The sequence below is a fragment of the Thunnus albacares genome, chromosome 5 (genome assembly GCF_914725855.1).
Source record: "Thunnus albacares chromosome 5, fThuAlb1.1, whole genome shotgun sequence".
NCBI classification, from domain to species: Eukaryota; Metazoa; Chordata; class Actinopteri; order Scombriformes; family Scombridae; genus Thunnus; species Thunnus albacares.
The window spans coordinates 30,497,969-30,520,606 of record NC_058110.1 but is presented as its reverse complement, the minus strand read 5'-3'; the positions used below and the strand labels follow the sequence as shown (position 1 = coordinate 30,520,606).

The 22,638-nt window shown below is 36.7% G+C and overlaps 1 protein-coding gene across 1 annotated transcript; it reads left to right on the top strand.

Annotated features, from left to right (window-relative positions):
* The first annotated feature begins 1,109 nt into the window (after positions 1-1,109).
* Positions 1,110-14,184, top strand: LOC122982306 (GTPase IMAP family member 9-like). The gene is made up of 3 exons (XM_044351492.1): positions 1,110-1,150; positions 3,322-4,418; positions 13,906-14,184. Exons 1-3 carry the CDS (start codon positions 1,135-1,137, stop codon positions 14,182-14,184), a joined length of 1,392 nt encoding a protein of 463 aa, XP_044207427.1. The 5' UTR covers positions 1,110-1,134.
* Positions 14,185-22,638: the final 8,454 nt, after the last annotated feature.

Genomic DNA, 22,638 nt, shown 5'->3' with positions numbered 1-22,638 from the left:
GCAAGCGATTGAATTGTTTTCAATTTCTGGTGCATTTATATATTTTATTCTATTTACTCATTTATTCAAATAGTCATTGTCTGCAGTTTTGAAAAAGTGCTGCCATTTCTTGTAAGTGACCGGGGGGAGAGCAAGGTTTGACGTTTACAGTTAATATATGGAGTATCTGGAAATGAAGGGGAGTGGTTACAGAAGACATACATGTAACAAAGGACAAACGTTAATGCTGGTAAGCTCTACACAAACTGATGTCAACTGACAGTGCTGAACAGGCAGACTATTTTACCTCAGGGCTGTATTCAAACAGAAACTAAAAGTAAAACAGCAGTGGGAACTTACACGAGAAAGCTCAGAAGATTAAAATTAACACAATGAAATACAGATGGATGACAAATTAAAGGATAAAACCAACATTAAATGTCTTAGTAAGGTGTTGGGCCACCATGTGCCACCAGAACAGCTTCAACACTCAAGTCTCTTAACTTTTCTGGAGGGATGAACACCATTCTTCAAAAAGATATTCCCTCATTTGGTGTTTTGATGGTGGAGAGTGTTAAATTGGGTTGACATCTGGTGACTGTGAAGGCCATAGCATATGATTCACATCATTTTCATACTCATCAAAGCATTCAGTGACCCCTCGTGCCCTGTGAGTTGGGGCATTTTCATTCTGGAAGAGACCACTCCCATCAGGATAGAAATGTTTTATCATAGGATAAAGATGATCAGTCAGAATAACTTTGTATTGATTTGCAGTGACCCTTCCCTTTAAGGGGACATGTGGACCCAAACCATGCCAGCAAAATGCCCCTCAAAGCATAACAGAGCCACCTGATCCCCTCACTGTAGGGGTCAAGCATTCAGACCTGTACCGGTTTTTCCTTTAATTTGTCACCCGGCAGTAGGAAACACAGACATTGCCATTGGAAAGACCTTTACTTTTTACTGATCAGTTTGACACATATTAAGCTATTATCATGACTGTATGCAGAGTGAATCATTGACTTGATTTACTTTCACTAGTGCAGCTTGTGGGAGTGGTCTGGTGCATAGCGACACTTATAAGCAGCTGCAGCAGATACAATCTGAACTCTGCATCTTCTCTTCAGCTGCAGCATCTACTTGAACCTAAACATGACCAGCAACTTAAGTAAGTCATAATACTACTGTATCCATGTTTTACATACTACCATTATTTGATGGTGGTATAACAGTGATCACTGCTGAATCTAATTTTATGTAGTGTACTATTGTAGCTCCAATACACTAATACCTCTGTAGACTTATACTGGATAGAACTGCAAAGACATTAGGACATTTATTATTTTGTATTTCTGACCTAACCTCTAGTTCCTTGATTATAATCAGACTGAAAATTCTGGAGTACTTTTAGTTAGTGCAGTTAAAATAATTCTAACTATCAATTTCTTAGTCACTAGGAAAATTTATAGATGTGTGGCATTTTTCAGTCATATGACTGCCATTTGAGCTCTATGGAATCTGAGGAAACAGTTAATATTTTTTGGTATTGTCATGCTGTTTATGCCTTTTGGAGTGAGGTTAAAAAGATGTGCTTTAAAATGAAGTTGTGCTCTCAGCTTAACTTTTTCTCTGCTGTACTGGCTGATGTAACAGAAACTTACAATACTGTAACCGGTTAGTAAATATGGATGTTTACAAGAAAACTCCACAGGGCATCTTTAAAGTAAAGCAGAGCATAAGGTGGCAAATGCCATTTTTTTACTGATCATGTAAAACGTTTATAAACGTTGCAGTTAGTATCTATTATAGTTGTGCTAACTAATAATATGACATAAAATATGGATATGAACATTATAAGTGTGCTCTCAATGACTCACTGAAAAAAATGTAGAAGAAAAATAGAAACAAACTTCCGTTTTTACATTTACAACTACAAATTGCATCTGACCTTTGCTGTTTTTGTAATCAAAAGTTGCATCTGACCACATATAACCACTAGTAATGGCTGGTCCAATGTCTCTGGGTCATTTTGAGTCAATTACAGCCTTTCTGTATCCACTTTCACGTTAAAGAGGACAGATTGAAGTCAGCCATGGTCTAAGCCTTCCATGCAAATCGTAGTACTGACCCAGATTTAGTCAAAAGCAATCGATAGCAGAGTTTGTGAGCTTTGATTAGAGGCCTGAAGCATCCAAATCGACCAATGGTTTCCGGAGATATTATTTCTCAGGTTAGCTGAGATCGTTACTCAGATTACATTAGGATTACATAACATTTTATGTAATTACAAATAGCTAATTCAGAATTCTTTCTCCACTAAAACTTCTCTAACTTTGCTCTGCTTCACTTTGTTAGAATAATTTTTGGGACAGGTAATGTTCAGATGTCATTTTATGGTTTGCTAGAGGTTTTGGGCTGCAACTGCATAATTTCAAATGGGATATTTATATAATAATACTGTTAAGTTTTTTTAAGGCTCAAATGAAATCTTTCATTTATGCTATGTTCCATCTTCATTTACTCTGACCCAGTAACATCTATACTGATGATTACACCTCTGCAGAAATCTCATAAGTGTTACCTTTATTATGATATAGAAAGTGTTCATATAAACCTTGTAGTTGTAGGGATATACTGTATTCATTATGAGTATGCCATTTACAAGCAGGGGTTTGAGCCAGAGGCCTAGGGCTTAAGAGGTTAAAAACATATTTTGTAACATCAGTTTTCTGCCTGGGTGCCATTTCATAGTAGAATCATATCTAATACATGACAAAATTTGATGAGGAAACTAATTTTGAGTTTTATTAGAGACTGACAGTATGTGTAACTTAGCTTTATGTTTTACACAATCAAACCTAGGAAATACTACAATAACTCACTACTACACTATATTCTTTGTGTAGATACATTACACCTCTCCAAAATTACACAAAATTGAAAACCATGATTTTAAAAAAACACAAAATGTACCTGCAAAGTGACAAATAACTTAAGATTCATAGTGTATAAAAATGGAATTATAAAGTATTTATATGAACTAACTTCACCCACTGCACCTAAGATAGATCATTATGAATTTGTGCACTTCCTTTTTAAGAGTGTAAGGTATCGTGCACAACAATATGCATTCAGTTACTGCTCCTGGGAAAAGTACCCATTACTTTTGAAATGAGAAACAGAGACTTGCAGGAATATTTTGCCAACAATGTGTGAGATAATACATTCTTATTCACGGGCTGAAAGCTGTAAAAAAAACCTGATGTTGATGCAGTTTACGAAAGCTTTGGAATACCTAGAATACCATTCTCATGTAATGTTATTTATTCTTCCATACAGTACACAATCATGAGGTGATGAGGATAGTGATGGTGGGAAAGACTGGAATTGGAAAGAGTGCCACTGGAAACACCATCCTGGGAAAAAAGTGCTTTGAATCAAAATGCAGTGCTCAGTCTTTGACTGAACGCTGTTCTAAGGTCACTGCTGTGGTGCACGGACAACAGGTTGCTGTTATCGACACCCCCGGCCTGTGCGACACCAGATACGGCAAGGATAAAACAACTAAAGACATAAGCCAGTGCATCTCTTATGCTGCTCCTGGACCCCATGTCTTCCTGGTGGTCATCGGGATAGGAAGATTCACAGAGGAAGAAATGAATACAGTGCAGAGGATTCAAGAAATCTTTGGCCAAGCTGCAGACAAATACAGCATGGTGCTCTTCACTCGTGGTGATGACCTTGAAGATACCACTATTGAAAAGTTCTTGGATGAAAGTCCAGACCTGCAGGAACTTGTAGCCAGATGTAACGGCCAGTACCATGTCTTCAATAACAAGGTGAAGGATGATGCTCAGGTCACCGAGCTGCTCCAGAAGATCAGAAATATAGTCCAGAAGAACGGAGGAAGCCACTACACCAACGAGATGTTCCAAGAGGCCGAGAGGGCAATCAGGGCAGAGAAACAACGCATCCTCAAAGAGAAAGAAGAACAAATATGCAGAGAACAAGAGGAACTGGAGAAAAAACAACAGGAAAATTTTGAAAAAGAGATGAAGAAATTGCTTGCCTTACTTGAGGCTGAGAGAGAGAGGGAGAGGAAACAGAGAGAGGAGGAGAGGAAGAGAGAGAGGGAGGAGATTGAAGAGCAGAGGAAGAGGGAGAGTAAACAGAGAGAGGAGGAGAGGAAGAGAGAGAGGGAGGAGATGGAAGAGCAGAGGAAGAGGGAGAGTAAACAGAGAGAGGAGGAGAGGAAGAGAGAGAAGGAGGAGATGGAAGAGCAGAGGAAGAGGGAGAGTAAACAGAGAGAGGAAGAGAGGAAGAGAGAGAAGGAGGAGATGGAAGAGCAGAGGAAGAGGGAGAGTAAACAGAGAGAGGAGGAGAGGAAGAGGGAGAAGGAGGAGATGGAAGAGCAGAGGAAGAGGGAGAAGGAGGAGATTGAGGAAGACAGGAAGAGGGAGAAGGAGGAGATGGAAGAGCAGAGGAATAGGGAGAAGGAGGAGCTTGAGGAGGAGAAGAAGAGAGAGAAGGAGGAGATGGAAGAGCAGAGGAAGAGGGAGAAGGAGGAGCTTGAGGAGGAGAGGAAGAGGGAGAAGGAGGCGACTGAGGCAGAGAGGAAAAGGGAGAGGGAGGAGAGGAAGAGGGAGAAGGAGGAGAGGAAGAGGGAGAAGGAGGAGATGAAGAGGGTTAAGGAGGAGATGGAAGAGCAGAAGCAGAGGGAGAGTAAACAGAGAGAGGAGGAGAGGAAGAGGGAGAAGGAGAAGCTTGAGGAGGAGAGGAAGAGGGATAGGGAGGAGATGGAGGCAGAGAAAAAGAGAGAAAAAGAAGAGAAAGAAAGGGAGTTGAAGAAGATAAAGGAATTATAGGAAAAGCTTGAAAGAGAAAACAAAGAGGAAAGAGAAAGGTTGCAGCAAAGCATGAAGTTGAGGCCAGACGGGAAGCTGAGAGGTCTAATCCACTGTATAATCTGGGTAAAATGTTTTTAAAGTTTGTTAAGAGCTGGTTCCCATTTTGTGGTCCCATATTCAGGCAGTTAATCTAAAGAAAAACTCCTGAAGCCCCTACACACTCATTTATCTATATGAATGATTAAGCTCATTGTATTTGTTGAGGTAGAGCTCTACTGTAGATTAGTAAGGCTTAGTCACTCATCATATCATGGTTGTACGTCTTCTTTCTCTCTTCACATATATTTTTGAAAATGGCCTTAAGAGATATTTAGTGTAGGTTATCATTTGACAGTATTAAATGCTGTCATTTAAGTGTGTCTTTACATTTATATTCTCATTTAACCACCGTACTTGTTGTTTTGTGTTCTGCAGAGATATCCATGAATAGAAAACATTCTCACACTCCTCTGATGGATGATTACTTTTGATGTGGCGCCACTTACTGGGTGTAGAATTAATATTTCCATCAGAATCTACTCATTTCTTCTCTGTGGTCACTCTGGTTTACTGGTTTGTATTATAACTTGTCTTTGATTTAGTTTTAATTTTGTTTGTCATCAAAGCATTTATTTCATGAATGTATGTTTATGATTTATGCCACTCAAGAACAAAGATGTGATTCTGTACCAACTGAACTAAAAATAAAAGTGTCATATTAAGACTAAACCCAATAAAAAGATGGAAATCCTGACATGTTTCACTGGTCAATCAAGAGTTCAAAGGTCACAGTCAATGCTTTTTCAGGAACTTATATTGAACTAGATTTGGATACCCTGAAACAGTCCAATTCATTTTTAATGGCTGAAGAGCAGGAAATAATAAACTGATTTAATCTAAAATCTTTTTAAAAGTGCAGCTTTCTTCTCCTCACAAACTCCCTGTAGGGAGTATAAAAGTGGCGAAATGTTTGTTCCAAACATGGATATGCACATGCATTTCATGGGACCATGGCTTGGTATTAAAAAAATGTTTCCTTCACTCCTGTTCAGTGTCCCTACTCTTCATCCTGAGATTGATACACTGCTTTATATGAAAAAGTATTTCTTTACACACACACACACACACATGCATATGCACGTCATTTATGTTTTTTTAACTATTGCCATGCATTTAAAACTATCAAAAGATGTTAGTTCTAGGACCCAAGCCAAGGAAGAAGTGACGTATTTATGGTCACCATGTAGCCATGTATAAATTACTTTATAGTTTTGCTCATCACTCCTGAACTGTGAGGTACAAAAGAAAAATTATATCCATTAATGGGGCCAAAGTGAAACTGGAACTTCTTGGTTGTTCCAGAAATAAGAAAAAATAAATAAATACAGTAGATGTAGACGTTAATGTTGTCACAACACAACTAAAATCAAAGCCTTGGAACATGACCTCTGTCAACAACATGTAGTGTGGACGTCCAGTCTGAGTAGTACCGTGTAGAGACAGAAGACTTTTTTCTTTCTTTTTTTATTTTTTAGACTTTGGACTTCATTCCACGATGACCCATCAAGGAGGAATATGAATATAGTTACACATGAAAAAACAAAAGAAACAGACATAAAGTAAAATACCAGAAGAGGATTGGTCTACGAGATCAAATGCTTTTTTGTAATCAACAAAAGCACACATTCTTTTCCTCTGGTGAAGGTAAAAATCAACCAAAGACTTTGAAAAGATGCGCTATCGTTGAATAGTGCGGCCTACATCCATCCTGCTCTTCTCCCAGAATTCTGCACCTTTCTGTTTACACAAACAGCCTGCCGTTTATTGTAGCAGTGACGAGTTCACCAGGATAGATAGGCTACAGCTATGGAAATGGATTATTATTTACTTTTTAGGTGTTTGTTTATTTATTCTTATTTTTCCACATAGTTCTGGTTTATTATGGGGCACTGGCTATTTTTCTTGGATTAGCTGAAACACAATTTAAGGAGTAATAATCAGAAAATGATCATGAACACGTTAAATTTAAATTCATTTATTAAATTCAAATGCATTCTATGATTACATGTCGTTTGTCTAATACATCATAAGCAGTGATTTAGAACTGTGGTGAATAGGGTGTGCCTGAATACTAATACGTTATTCGGCAAAGCACATATAGTGGGTTTTTTATGAACATTTATTTCGTACAAATATTTACTTGTTTTCGAGTGAGGAAAAAAAAGTTAATTACCAGCACGCAAGTCGGTTAAATCGCTATCTCAGACTCTCTCCTCTGCTCTGCTGTTACGTCTATCAGCAGGTCTCAACGAGGGGAGTCACATCCACCTGCTAGATGACCACATTTCATTATTTGGACATCACTCCCGGTGCTCTCCAGAGATAAAGCTGAGCTACTGACACACGCTAAGTGCTCCCAAGGGACTCTCCATAACCTGTTGTTCTTTCCACAAAGTTAGGTTGTAGAAAATAGGCAATAAATGATACGTACAAAGCAAGAATCGCCTTTGAAGTTCTTCTCTACATGTTACACACTGTGCTGTCTCTGTGTTATGGGTGTATAAATAAGTAAAGGTCTGTCTGCGCGTCTGTGATACACTCTGTTTTAGTTCAGTAGTCAGCGCAGTCATCTATGATCTGGGAGACTCCAGTTGGAGACCCGATGTGGGGACCTCCTTCGTAAGGTAGTTTATTCATAAACACTTATTGTAACACTTAAATTAAAAGTGTGATAAAATCAAAAACAGGATTTTTACACCTATTTCCTCTTTTATTTGAATAAAAATACAAAAATAAATAATTTTGCTGCCTCAACAAATATAGATACAAATACAAATACTGGGCTCATAGAGCATGTGCACCAGAGACTTCCACTGGCTGAGTTGGCTCACTCCCAGTTTAGCCTTGCACTAACATGAGTATTTAAGTATTTACTCTCACTGCAAGAAGGAGGAGACAAAAGCTCCACACTGCAGGTTTAAATACCATATAAAAATATAATATAGAGTAAAATAAAAACAAAACTGAGAACAGAGACAAAGGTTATTGCTGTAACTCTATTTTGTATTGAATTTACACTGTACAATAACAGTAATATACTGTAATATAGAATATATAATTGTGCAAATCAAGTAGAAAAGCTGTTGGTTGGATTAGAGTCGGTCCTCCTAAGAAAAACAACACAATAGGTCATAATGTCAGTTGCCCAAAAACAACATTTTTGAGCAAAAAATGCCATCTAGTGGCCGAAGTAGTTTTGACCCGGAGCAGTGATGAAGTTCAAATGATGTCAACATATATCAACAAATTTCTCTCATTGGGAGGAAGAGGGATGGTGAGAGGTATTAACCCAACAGTGGAACGCTTTCGTTTCCCGTTTCTAACCACAAGTTGGGACAGTATTTAAAACAACGTGACTACAATCTTCCCCTAACCTTAACCCCATGGTTATTATTGTAGCCATGACAACAAAGGTCACCTAATTTTAAGGACTTAGTAACTTTAAAGGCCCCCTCCACTCAAAAATGTTTTTCTTCTTCTTCCTACACTTGCATGTTTGAGCTTCACTGTGCAGAATGATGTATTTCCGGAGTTTGACACTAGAAGAATGTTTTGACAAAGTACTTCTACACGGTGGTATTGCTACTTTTATTTAAGTAAAATATCTTTAATTTATCTAAAATACTTTCACCACTGACAAAACTGCTTGTACAAAACATGAAAGCATGTTGCAACTTTGTTAAGAAAATGAATATGAATAAAGTTCATTGTTATTATAAACAAAACACATTATTTAAGAACTGCCTTTTCTTGAATTATTTTTTGTTTTATATTTTTATTCTGTGTTGCAAACACATTTTGAAAGTCTTGTTTAACTACTTTATAGTATGTTAATCTGGCATTTTATATCTTTGTAACACACTTTGTAACCTGACATATGCTATATAAATACTTTTTTTATTATTATTATAAAACAACACATAACTTTGAATGCCCTGTGAGGCACTTTGTAACATTTGTTTTAAAAAATTCCCTATAAATAAAGATTGTGACTCACGGAGCACATAAGCTCTTTTTTTCTTTTTGTGAAAATCTGCTCCAGGAGTTAAATTTGCTGATAAGACAGCAGCTAAACTTGTTTGTTATAGCAACACTTATGGTTGTCAAGACCATTTTGTTGAGTTGACTTCTTCGCACTCTCTACATTGAAAGCATATTTGAAGGGAATCTTTTAATAGTCAGTATGAACAGGAATGATTACAGCAAGGAAAACCTCTTTCAGAGTTCATATGGCTTTAAGACAGATAACAAGATTTTTGGCCTGCTGGCTCAGAGTAAATCCTAGAGAATTACATTTTGTGACCAGTTCCTTCTCTGAGCCTTAGATACTAAAACTAAAATTTCATGCTAAAAAAAGGTTGTCATTTATGTGTTAACATGTCTTTATGGAAAGAGATATGCAGGAAAAACATTAAGAGATCTCAAACAAAGAATAGTGGAACATAAAAGTACCATGAGATGCAAAAAAATTGCAGCACATTTAATCGAAATGAATCATCCGGCCTCTCCTCCTTTAACCTGTGGGAACTGAGAAAGTATGTTTGTCAAAGAGAGGGGGAGATTTGGAGACGTTCATCCTGAAGAGGGAGGTGTTTACTGTTTACTGGATTATATTTGTTTTCAAATAAAAATATATTTTGTTCATAGATGAACTTGGAAATTGATTGTTACTATTCATACAGTGGGTGTAATAGCCGTTGTCAGTGTGTTTAAAAATCCTTAAAACCCTACAAAATGCTTTAAGATCCTAAATCTTCAGTCATTTTAAATTGAAAAGCAATTTGAAAGTTCAGTGAATGTCAGCAACCTCGGCCAGTTTCAGTTTACAACTGAGGAAAATGCATCAGGCCAATAAAAGACATCACTTTTGTGTAAAATGTTGTGTTTTCCTCAGTGTAAAAAGACTGTTCTGGTTAAAAGGAAGTGACTGAAATCATGTTTATTTCTTTAGCACTTCAGTGCAGTTAGTTTCAAAGAGGCTTACAGCAATATCATGATGCTATTGATGTTCAAACAAGTTCACACACTTCTACCCCTCAAATTCATCATCATCATCATCATCATCATCATATTGTGGGTGTATATAAAGCTATGCACTGTCCAAACCACAGAGGGGGAGGGATACATTAAATTGGGCATCTTCAGCTTCCTGATTGATCAGACAGACAGAGGCAGTTCTCCTGCAGTTTAATGGTTTTGCTCCATCAGAATCAAATCCAGTATGAATATCCACCATGCTTTCTTCTTCTGCTTCTTATCAGGTGCGGACTAATTACTGCACTGTCACAAATCTTTGAAGTGTTGATCCTGACTGTTCTGTTGCTTCCTGTTTAAATATCTGATTGTTTTCTGATGTTCTGTGTCACTATGCTGCAGGGGGAAAAACAAGGAAAAAAAGAAACATGATCATTGTAGTTTGTGCTTCACAGATTTGAACATAGGGGGGCAGTCTTACAACAGAAACATGAGGGTGACTTACTTCAGACCTTCACCTTTTGGATCCAGATTCATGAGTGCTGTCTTTGTCACCATGATAAAATACTTGACCCAGTTTTCCACCAATGATAAATATGCAAACTCCACTTCTCCAGCTGTAGATGCATCCAGCAGGAATCAGGACAAAATCTACTGTAACCTCTAATTTTTTATTTTTTTGCAGTGAAAATCTTTAAATTTCATCTTTTACTTAAATGTATTTTGAAAAAATTTACTTTGAACTTATGTTATTAAAATATTTTAATTATATTAAATTATGGTAAAACAACAGGATAAAAAAGCTATTATTATAGGTGCAAAAGCAAAGAGAAAGGAAATTGCAGCCCAACTCAGTTCCTTTTCACTTGAAAGCAAAGAACATGCCAGAAATCTTGATGTTATCAAAGATAATAATCTTAACTTTCACTGTAATATCAATAATACCACACGATCAGCTTTCTATCACCTCAAAAATATCTCAAAAATCAGAGGCTTTCTGTCTAATTCAGACGATGAAAAGCTAGTACATGTATTTGTCACAAGCAGACTCAACTATTGCAATGGTCTCTTTTCTGGATGCCCCCAAAAAACTGTTAAGAGACTGCAGAATGCTGCTGTAGGTATTTAAACCAGGACTAAGAAAAGTGCACATATCACACCTCTTCTTATATCCTTGCATTGGCTCCCAGTAAGTACTAGAATAGACTTTAAAATCCTCCTATTTGTCTACAAGGTGTTGAATGGCCCTGCTGCAAATTATATTAAAGCATAATATTTGAATCTTAAAAAACGTAATGATGTAAAATGCAGATAAATTATGCAAAAATAAATGATACATGTAAGATGTGATATTAACATGACATCTTAGAACATCTAAAGTCATGTTTTAACAGGTTTTCAGTTCATTTGAGTCATGTTTTTATCAACATTATAAGGAAACGTATCAGGCAGGTTGCAAAATTTGTAAAATATTCACTGACAATGTACTGACATTTGTTTTCCCTACACTATCCGCTTGTAGTAACTAAAGTATGATTGAACTTTTGGTTATGGTTACACACTTGCAGCACTTGGTTAAGATTAGAGAAAGATCCTGGTCTATAGGTTCAATACTGAACAAGACAAAGAGTCAACATCCCTGCTAGTGATTCTGTCTGACTGTACTTAGAGGAAAAGTTCAAGGATAAAGCTCATCCTACTCTACGTTTTTCCTATAATCAAAAAATCCCATGAAAAGACCAAATCAATAATCAATCAATTCTACTAAGTGCTATGCCTATGGCTCCATGATCTCTATACCAGAGAACTGCATTGTTGTCCAAAGACTATTAAAAACACATCAGTGAGTCACAGCGTGTTCCTTCATCACCACAAATATGGGCACTGTAGTTTATTTGAGTCAATCCCAGACACATCGTCCTGCTACTGTTATTACTCACTGCTACCACAGCATTGTTGGTTTTGGTCTATTTATGGGATTTGTTGAAAATAATTAAGAATAACATCAGCCTTACACTTTAAGGGATCATCCAAGTTGTGACAATTCATCCTGTAGGTCACATAATTGTGTGCACCAAATTCCACGAGATATTTCACTCAAAACCTTTCATGTGAAATTCATGCTGGCACAAGAGGAAATGACAGGGTAGCACCAAAATCAGTGGGATTCATCGTCTAGACACAACGAAAGTCTGAACAAAATTTCATATCAATGTTTCCAATAGTTGTTGAGATATTTCAGTCTGGTCTGACATCACCAGAGCCACGGCACTACCAAAAAATTCAGTCACGAGACGCAATATGTTTACTTTATTAACATTTCACCAAAGCCACAATCTTTCACTGATGTAAACCAAAGTGTCTCTGTAGCCTAAACCTTTAACCACACTTGTGTGGTGGAAAAATCTTCAAATGGGCCAATAAATCTTCAGGTCGCCCACAACTTAGCATTAAACTCAAAACTTATAAGAGAAAGACTAAAAAAAAAATACACTTGAAGCTGGTAGAGTTCAGTGTGAAAAGGTTTATTGTGCATAAAGAGCAATACAAAGCAAAATGAGGCCTTTATCCTGGGATAAAAAACCTAATGCAAAATCATAAAACATTTTTATTATATACCCTTCATAACCCCTCATATTGTGTAGCTTATTTTTTAGACTCCACCTCGTTTTTTTAATCATATTCAACCATTTGGTCATTATTGCTGAGTTTGAGACTTTTGATTCATATCTTATACTGCACTGTAACTTTTATTCTCCTGTTTTAACTGTATTATTCTAATTTAGCTTATGTTTATTTCCAAATTAATACTTTTTTAATTGTATTTAAATGCCTTTTTATATTGCTTTGTGTTGCTTTTACATTCTGTCTTGATGCCTTCTATGTTTCATGTAAAGCACTTTGAATTGCCTTGTTGTTGATATGTGCTATACATTCTCACAGAGCTGCTAGCATGGCTGTAGACTCTTTTAGTCTTGTTTTAATCTCACTAGAACAATCTTTTTTATTATTATTTAATGTAATGTGTTACTTGTGCAAATTCCTAACAAACTAACTCTGTAGTTTATAAAAAAGTAAAATAACAGTAGAAAATCTGTCTTTGAACGTTAAACAATGTGGTGAGGAAATCCCCCTTTTTCTGTGCCACTTTGGTCTTTGTTCTTACAGTTGGTTTCATCCTTTCAGTTTTTAGTTTGCACTCACACACATTCACACCTGACTTTCTCCACCCTGTTGAACAGAAATCATAACAAAAATGAAACTTTCACCATGTCAGTAAACAACTTTCAGAACAGGTTATAATAAACAGGGAGGCCAACAGGAATTCTAATTTCAGAAACAGGTACCATATTTCTTTGGGAATTAGACATTCAGACATTGATGCTCCCCATAGAATGAATTGTAACTTTGTTGATCCCTTAACCGTATGGCTAAATACCTGCAAAACAAATGGCATCCCCATCAGCCTCAGCTGTACTAAATTAGCAAATGTTAGCATTCTAAAACACTAAACTTAGATGGTGAACTTGGTAAGCATTATATTTGCTAAAGATTAGCATGTTAACATGCTGACATTATCATTTAGCTCAATGTCCCTGAGTACAGACTCACAGAGTGCGTGAGCAGCATGGCTGTAGACTCTTTTAGTCTTGTTTTAATCTCACCAGAACCATCTTTTTTATTATTTAACGTAATGTGTTACTTGTGCAAATTCCTGACAAACTAAGTCTCTAGTTTATAATAAAGTCAGTATAACAGTAGAAAATCTGCATCTTTGAACGTTAAACTATGTGGTGAGGAAATCCCCCTTTCTCTGGTCTTTGTTCTTACAGTTGGTTTCATACTTTCAGTTTTTACTTTGCACTCACACACACACACACGCACTGGCTGGGGGACAGTTTCATATATATGCCACCTCAGTAAAAGTTCTCCAGCAGAATATATCAGTAATTGAACTTTTTGAGGCTCAACAGTCAGCCTTCAGCCTTATGCTCACAATGAGGTTGCTGATGTTAAAGCTGAGGTGAAAGGGTCCAATGTAGGATTCTCAGCCTCTGCGTCGTCTGACAGTGCCAGAGTGTTTGCCAAAGCAGAGCTGGTCAGAGCTTCAGCCTCTAAAGGTCCGGCACAGGCTAAAGTCGCTCTGGCAGCAGACACCGGCTATGAAATTAGCCCGACTCAAGTAGAGGCAAAGGTTCTGGGCTCAGGCATTATTGCCCATGTGAGCATTGAAGTTCCCCAGCAGAACTGTGGACTCACCAGACCACACCCCATCCAGTAGCCGCAAGGAGGTGACCCTCTCATTCCGCGGTCAGAACGCCAACACTGTGGTGCTCAGCTGGGGACTCGTGAGTATCCCCACCCCTGCCCAGCAGCAGGAGTTTGGTTCCAGAGCTGGTGCTGTGCATAGAGGTGAGCCCAACTAAATCTAGTTGGTCCCTCCTTCCCTACCAGGGAGATGATGTTCCACGTCCCTAGAACCAGTTTTCAATGTTTAACAAACTGATTATTTTAACCAACCCATCATCTTTCCCTAAACCTTACCAGACCTTGACCATAGTGTTGTCACATCATAAAACATCACTATATTAACAGTGATGTGTAACGGTTCTGGAAAGAACAGACAATGTTAAGAACTTGAAATGAGTGTGGTGTGAGTTGTCATGCTGGACCTGGTTAACAGCCTTGCAGGATCATTCTGGACCATTTGTAGACAGTTCAGAGATGACTTGCTGTGACAGGTGAAAAGGGAATTACAATAGTCCATACCAGAATGACGTGAATAATCATCTCAAGCTCTGGTTGTGACACAGCAGACCTGAGTTTAGCAATATTTCTTAGTTGGAAAACACATTTTGTTGTAAAGATTCAATAATTTTGCCTTATTTTTTCCACTTCCTTTTCCATCACCTGACTTCCTGCCGTCCCTTTTCCTTCTCACTAATTGGTTGGTTGGTTCACACTTCATTGTATTGATTCATTTCACCTGTGCACTCTAGTCCTATTTAAAAACATCCCTCACTGTCATTCATTCTTTCACTTCTACACAGGGCAGCAGAATTGGTAAGAAGTTTATTTTGCGCCACAATTTATCCTTGGTTTTGTTGAAACAATATTTCCTTTATAAAGATATGTGAATAATTTTCTGTGTTCATTTAATCTTGTATTTCTTCTCTTTCAGATATAGACCCATGTGTGTCTTTTTCCCCCCTTTGCTTTTCCCCATACACTTCTACAATCCACATTATTAAATAAATATCTTGAGAGTGAATTCTAGTTTTCATGGCCTCCTTCATACGCATCCTGACCGATGCCCATCACGATAGTTTAACTCCTGGAACCCTCCTATTATATGCATTTACTGGTCAATGATTTAAAATGCTGATCAAATTGCATCACCTGATCAAATATAACACCAGGATTTCTTAAATTAGACTTAACAGCTGAGGAAAGGGACCCATTACTCTGAACAACATAGTTACAGCTAGTTTCATACTTTCAGTTTTTATTTTACACTGAATCTCTCTCACACACACAGGGTGGGGGCACACTATATAAGACGTTTTTCATGCAAACAAAACTTTATACATGCCTTACAGTATTAAATGGTTATCAGTAACTGCACTTTTTGAGGCTCGACAATCAGCCTTCAGCTCTAACTTTAAAGAATTACTACTCTGTTTTTGTCACATCTCAGTATCAGTACAGAATAGTGAAATATTACTTGCATCTTGCATCGTCTTTGTCTTTTGTTTTAATGTTGCAAATCTGACTCACAGATGTGGATGATGGTTTTTTATTTCATTAATACAATTATCCTGCTTATATAATACAAATGATATTTTAAAAAAAGAATTTGCAATAGATCTATACAGTATATTTCCATTACCTCAGTTATTTTTACTCTATTTGAGACGGTTTATTGTCAGTTCTAATCTGCTGGTTTCATTTCCTTTTTCTTTCAGATTGCACCAGTTGGCCTGAAGATGTCAGGTAGGCAAACACCATCTAGAGGAATAATGTCCTGCAGTAGTTAATATTTTCCTCAAATAAAAATTGTATATTGAGAACATCCTAGGAGACAGTTTACCTTTTTCATAAACTTTTAGTAAATTTCTAACTTCAGTGACTGAATGTGAAACTAAAAGCTGTCAGATGAAACAAACATGCCTGATTTTGTGTTTTATCTAACAAAGTATGTGGAGCGTTAAAGTAACTTTGTGCTATATAAACCACATGTGTAGTGCACACTATAAAAAGCCTAAATGTTTATGGAGTAATTGTGATGTTGACATGTTTCATAGGAATTTTATGAATTTTGAAAGAAAATTAAAGCTGCAAGCAGCGATAAACAGGCATGAAGAGTGAAAATTGAAAAAAAATGATAAACATTTCACAACAAGTTGAGTTTTAGCAAGCGATTGAATTGTTTTCAATTTCTGGTGCATTTATATATATTATTCTATTTACTCATTTATTCAAATAGTCATTGTCTGCAGTTTTGAAGAAGTGCAGCCATTTCTTGTAAGTGGCCGAGGGGAGAGCAAGGTTTGAGGTTGAGTGGTTACAGAAGACATACATGTAACAAAGGACAAACGTTAATGTTTAATAAGCTCTACACAAACTGATGTCAACTGACAGTGCTGAACAGGCAGACCATTTTACCTCAGGGCTGTATTCAAACAGAAACTAAAAGTAAAACAGCAGTGGGAACTTGCACAAGAAAGCTCAGAAGATTAAAATTAACCAAATGAAATACAGATGGATGACAAATTAAAGGACAAAACCAACATTAAGTGTCTTAGTAAGGTGTTGGGCCACCATGTGCCACCAGAACAGCTTCAACACTCAAGTCTCTGAACTTTTCTGGAGGGATGAACACCATTCTTCAAAAAGATAGTCCCTCATTTGGTGTTTTGATGGTGGAGATTGTTAAATTGGGTTGACATCTGGTGACTGTGAAGGCCATAGCATATGATTCACATCATTTTCATACTCATCAAAGCATTCAGTGACCCCTCGTGCCCTGTGAGTTGGGGCATTTTCATCCTGGAAGAGACCACTCCCATCAGGATAGAAATGTTTTATCATAGGATAAAGATGATCAGTCAGAATAACTTTGTATTGATTTGCAGTGACCCTTCCCTTTAAGGGGACATGTGGACCCAAACCATGCCAGCAAAATGCCCCCCAAAGCATAACAGAGCCACCAGATCTCCTCACTGTAGGAGGTCAAACATTCAGACCTGTACCAGTTTTTCCTTTAATTTGTCACCCGGCAGTAGGAAACACAGACATTGCCATTGGAAAGACCTTTACTTTTTACTGATCAGTTTGACATATATTAAGCTATTATCATGACTGTATGCAGAGTGAATCATTGACTTGATTTAGTTTCACTAGTGCAGCTTGTGGGAGTGGTCTGGTGCATAGCGACACTTATAAGCAGCTGCAGCAGATACAATCTGAACTCTGCATCTTCTCTTCAGCTGCAGCATCTACTTGAACCTAAACACGGCCAGCAACTTAAGTCATAATACTACTGTATCCATGTTTTACATACTACCATTATTTGATGGTAGTATAACAGTGATCACTGCTGAATCTAATTGTATGTAGTGTACTATTGTAGCTCCAATACACTAATACCTCTGTAGACTTATACTGGATAGAACTGCAAAGACATTAAGACATTTATTAGTTTGTATTTCTGACCTAACCTCTAGTTCCTTGATTATAATCAGACTGAAAATTCTGGAGTTCTTTTAGTTCAGTTAAAATAATTTTAACTATCAATTTCTTAGTCACTAGGAAAATTTATAGATGTGTGGCATTTTTCAGTCATATGCCATTTGTGTAAATCTGAGGAAACGTTAATATTTTTTGGTATTGTCATGCTGTTTATGCCTTTTGGAGTGAGATTAAAAAGATATGCTTTAAAATGAAGTTGTGCTCTCAGCTTAACTTTTTCTCTGCTGTGTTGGCTGATGTTACAGAAACGTACAATACTGTAACCGGTTAGTAAATATGGATGTTTACAAGAAAACTCCACAAGGCATCTTTAAAGTAAAGCAGAGCATAAGGTGGCAAATATCATTTTTTACATCAAAAATGTAAAATGTTTATAAACGATGCAGTTAGTATCTAGTATAGTTGTGCTAACTAATAATATGACATAAAATATGGATATGAACATTATAAGTGTGCTCTCAATGACTCACTGAAAAAAATGTAGAGGAAAAATAGAAACAAACTTCCAATTTTACATTTACAACTACAAATTGCATCTAACCTTTGCTGTTTTTGTAATCAAAAGTTGTGTCTGACCACATATAACCACTAGTAATGGCTGGTCCAATGTCTCTGGGTCATTTTGAGTCAATTACAGCCTTTCTGTATCCACTTTCACAGTAAAGACGACAGATTGAAGTCACCCAGATTTAGTCAAAAGCAATCGATAGCAGAGTTTGTGAGCTTTGATTAGAGGCCTGAAGCATCCAAATCGACCAATGGTTTCCGGAGATATTATTTCTCAGGTTAGCTGAGATCGTTACTCAGATTACATTAGGATTACATAATATTTTATGTAATTACAAATAGCTAATTCGGAATTTTTTCTCCACTAAAACTTCTCTAACTTTGCTCTGCTTCACTTTGTTAGAATAATTTTTGGGACAAGTAATGTTCAGATGTCATTTTATGGTTTGCTAGAGGTTTTGGGCTGCAACTGCATAATTTCAAAGGGGATATTTATATAATAATACTGTTAAGTTTTTTTTTTAGGCTCAAATGAAATCTTTCATTTATGCTATGTTCCATCTTCATTTACTCTGACTGAAATCATGTTTATTTCTTTAGCACTTCAGTGCAGTTAGTTTCAAAGAGGCTTACAGCAATATCATGATGCTATTGATGTTCAAACAAGTTCACACACTTCCACTCCTCAAATTCATCGTCGTCATCATCATATTGTGGGTGTATATAAAGCTATGCACTGTCCAAACCACAGAGGGGGAGGGATAAATTACATACGGCATCTTCAGCTTCCTGATTGATCAGACAGACAGAGGCAGTTCTCCTGCAGTTTAATGGTTTTTCTCCATCAGAATCAAATCCAGTATGAATATCCACCATGTTTTCTTCTTCTACTTCTTATCGGGTGCGGACTAATTACTGCACTGTCACAAATCTTTGAAGTGTTGATCACGACTGTTTTGTTGCTTCTTGTTTAAATATCTGATTGTTTTCTGATGTTCTGTGTTACTATGCTGCAGGGGGAAAAACAAGGAAAAAAAGAAACATGATCATTGTAGTTTGTGCTTCACAGATTTGAACATAGGGGGACAGTCTTACAACAGGAACATGAGGGCGACTTGCGTCAGGCCTTCACCTTTTGGATCCAGATTCATGTGTACTGTCTTTGTCTCCATGATAAAATACTTGACCCAGTTTTCCACCAATGATAAATGTGCAAACTCCACTTCTCCAGCTGTAGATGCATCCAGCAGGAATCAGGACAAAATCTACTGTAACCTCTAATTTAGTTTTTGTTTTTTTGCAGTGAAAATGTTTTAATTTCATCTTTTACTTAAATGTATTTTGCAAAAATATACTTTGAACTTATGTTATTAAAATATTTTAATTATATTAAATGATGGTAAAACAACAGCATAAAAAAGTTATTATTATAGGTGCAAAAGCAAAGAGAAAGGAAATTGCAGCCCAACTCAGTTCCTTTTCACTTGAGAGCAAAGAACATGCCAGAAATCTTGGTGTTATCATAGATAATAATCTTAACTTTCACTGTAATATCAATAATACCACACGATCAGCTTTCTATCACCTCAAAAATATCTCAAAAATCAGAGGCTTTCTGTCTAATTCAGACGATGAAAAGCTAGTACATGTATTTGTCACAAGCAGACTCAACTATTGCAATGGTCTCTTTTCTGGATGCCCCCAAAAAACTGTTAAGAGACTGCAGAATGCTGCTGTATGTATTTTAACCAGGACTAAGAAAAGTGCACACATCACACCTGTTCTTAAAACCTTGCATTGGCTTCCATTAAATGCTAGAATAGACTTTAAATTCCTCCTATTTGTCTACAAGGTGCTGAATGGCCCTGCTGCAAATTATATTAAAGCATAATATTTGAATCTTAAAAAATGTAATGATGTGAAATGCAGATAAATTTTGCAAAAATAAATGATACATGTAAGATGTGATATTGACATGACATCTTAGACACATCTAAAGTCATGTTTTAACAGGTTTTCAGTTAATTTGAGTCATGTTTTTATCAACATTATAAGGAAACGTATCAGGCAGGTTGCAAAATTTGTAAAATATTCACTGACAATGTACTGACATTTGTTTTCCCTACACTATCCGCTTGTAGTAACTAAAGTATGATTGAACTTTTGGTTATGGTTACGCACTTGCAGCACTTGGTTAAGATCAGGGAAAGATCCTGGTCTATAGGTTCAATACTGAACAAGACAAAGAGTCAACATCCCTGCTAGTGATTCTGTCTGACTGTACTTAGAGGAAATGTTCAAGGATAAAGCTCATCCTACTCTACGTTTTTCCTATAATCAAAAAATCCCATGAAAATACCAAATCAATAATCAATCAATTCTACTAAGTGCTATGCCTTAGAACTGCATTGTTGTCCAAAGACTATTAAAAACACATCAGTGAGTCACAGCGTATTCCTTCATCACCACAAATATGGGCACTGTAGTTTATTTGAGTCAATCCCAGACACATCGTCCTGCTACTGTTACTACTCACTGCTACCACAGCATTGTTGGTTTTGGTCTATTTATGGGATTTGTTGACAATAATTAAGAATAACATCAGCCTTACACTTTAAGGGATCATCCAAGTTGTGACAATTCATCCTGTAGGTCACATGATTGTGTGCACCAAATTCCATGGCAATCCATCCAATAGCTGACGAGACATTTCACTCAAAACCTTTCATGTGAAATTCATGCTGGCACTGGAGGAAATGACAGGGGAGCACCAAAAGCAGTGGGATTCATCGTCTAGACACAACGAAAGTCTGAACAAAATTTCATATCAATGTTTCCAATAGTTGTTGAGATATTTCAGTCTGGACTGACATCACCAGAGCCACGGCACTACCAAAAAACTCAGTCACGAGAAGCAATATGTTTACTTTATTAACATTTCACCAAAATCACAATCTTTCACTGATGTAAACCAAAGTGTCTCTGTAGCCTAAACCTTTAACCACACTTGTGTGGTGGAAAAATCTTCAAATGGGCCAATAAATCTTCAGGTCGCCCACAACTTAGCATTAAACTCAAAACTTATAAGAGAAAGACTAAAAAAAAAATACACTTGAAGCTGGTAGAGTTCAGTGTGAAAAGGTTTACTGTGCATAAAGAGCAATACAAGGCAAAACGAGGCCTTTATCCTGGGATAAAAAACCTAATGCAAAATCATAAAACATGATATTATATACACTTCATAACCCCTCATATTGTGTAGCTTATTTTTTAGACTCCACCTCGTCTTTTTCAATCATATTCAATCATTTGGTCATTATTGCTGAGTTCATGAGTGACCTTGACGCTTTGGTGATAATACAAGTATGATTTATGTTGGAAATAATACTGTCTCAGCAGCTTTCGCCTTTTTCTCAAAATAAAAACGACCTGGCAGCCTTAAATCATCTCACACAGAAAACCAAAATGCTACACCACAAATTAGCCTTCTTGCTAACTCTCTGGGAACTGTCTCTTATTGACATAATGTTATCTTTGCACACTCACTGGCACATTCGGTTGATCATGGGAAGGCAGTTTCCATCACACTTGGATCTCAGAATGCAAATCTTGGTCTCCAGTGTCAGAGTCCTACTTTGTGTGATCATCATCCACCCCGACCACCTTCCTATGACTTCCACAGAGTATAAAAACATAGCACTTTTTTTTACAAGAAAAAACATTGCCAGTGAAGATAGTCAAATGTTTCCCTATGTTAAATGTTAAACATATGAAAGGAAAACAAATTTATAGTATATAAATGTAATTTCTAGGAGCCAGAGTTGCTTCATTTCATCAAAACAATGTCAGTCAAATTTGAGACTTTTGATTCATATCTTATACTGCACTGTAACTTTTATTATCCTGTTTTATCTGTCTTATTCTAATTTAGCTTATATTTATTTCCAATCTAATACTTTTTTAACTGTATTTAGATGCCTTTTTATATTGCCTTGTGTTGCTTTTAGTAAATGTCTAACTTCACCTGACTGTTTTTTAAAACAGACTGACAGCCACAATTACCTACCGAATTATACAGAATGTCATTTACTACAGAACGGTTTTATCCTTCCCACTTCAACTTCACACAGCACACACACGTGTTGTCACTATCACCGATTTAGGAAGTAATCTGCTCAACCATCACAAAACTCCTTCAAAAACAGAAACTCATCATAGCAGGACTGAAGTCCTTCAACAATAATAACATTGTGAAAAAAAAACTACTCAACTGAAACCAATATTCCAATATTTGTGTAATACGACTGATAAATTAACAGAAACATTGGATTGAAATTAGTAATTTAACACAAAAAACACATGTAATGTTGGGTACCAGGACCCAGTGAAAAAGGAGAGGAGCAACCTTTTATAAAGTCATAAAGTGGGATATTTTGGTAATTAATTTCTAAACAATAACATTCTCTCAAAATTTCAC

What these genes read in the sequence shown, in the direction of transcription:
- LOC122982306 (XM_044351492.1), top strand. An exon ending in GGAAGAGGGAGAAGGAGGAG is followed by an intron (nt 4,419 to 13,905) that starts ATTGAGGAAGAC and finishes GCTCACAATGAG; the next exon opens with GTTGCTGATGTTAAAGCTGA.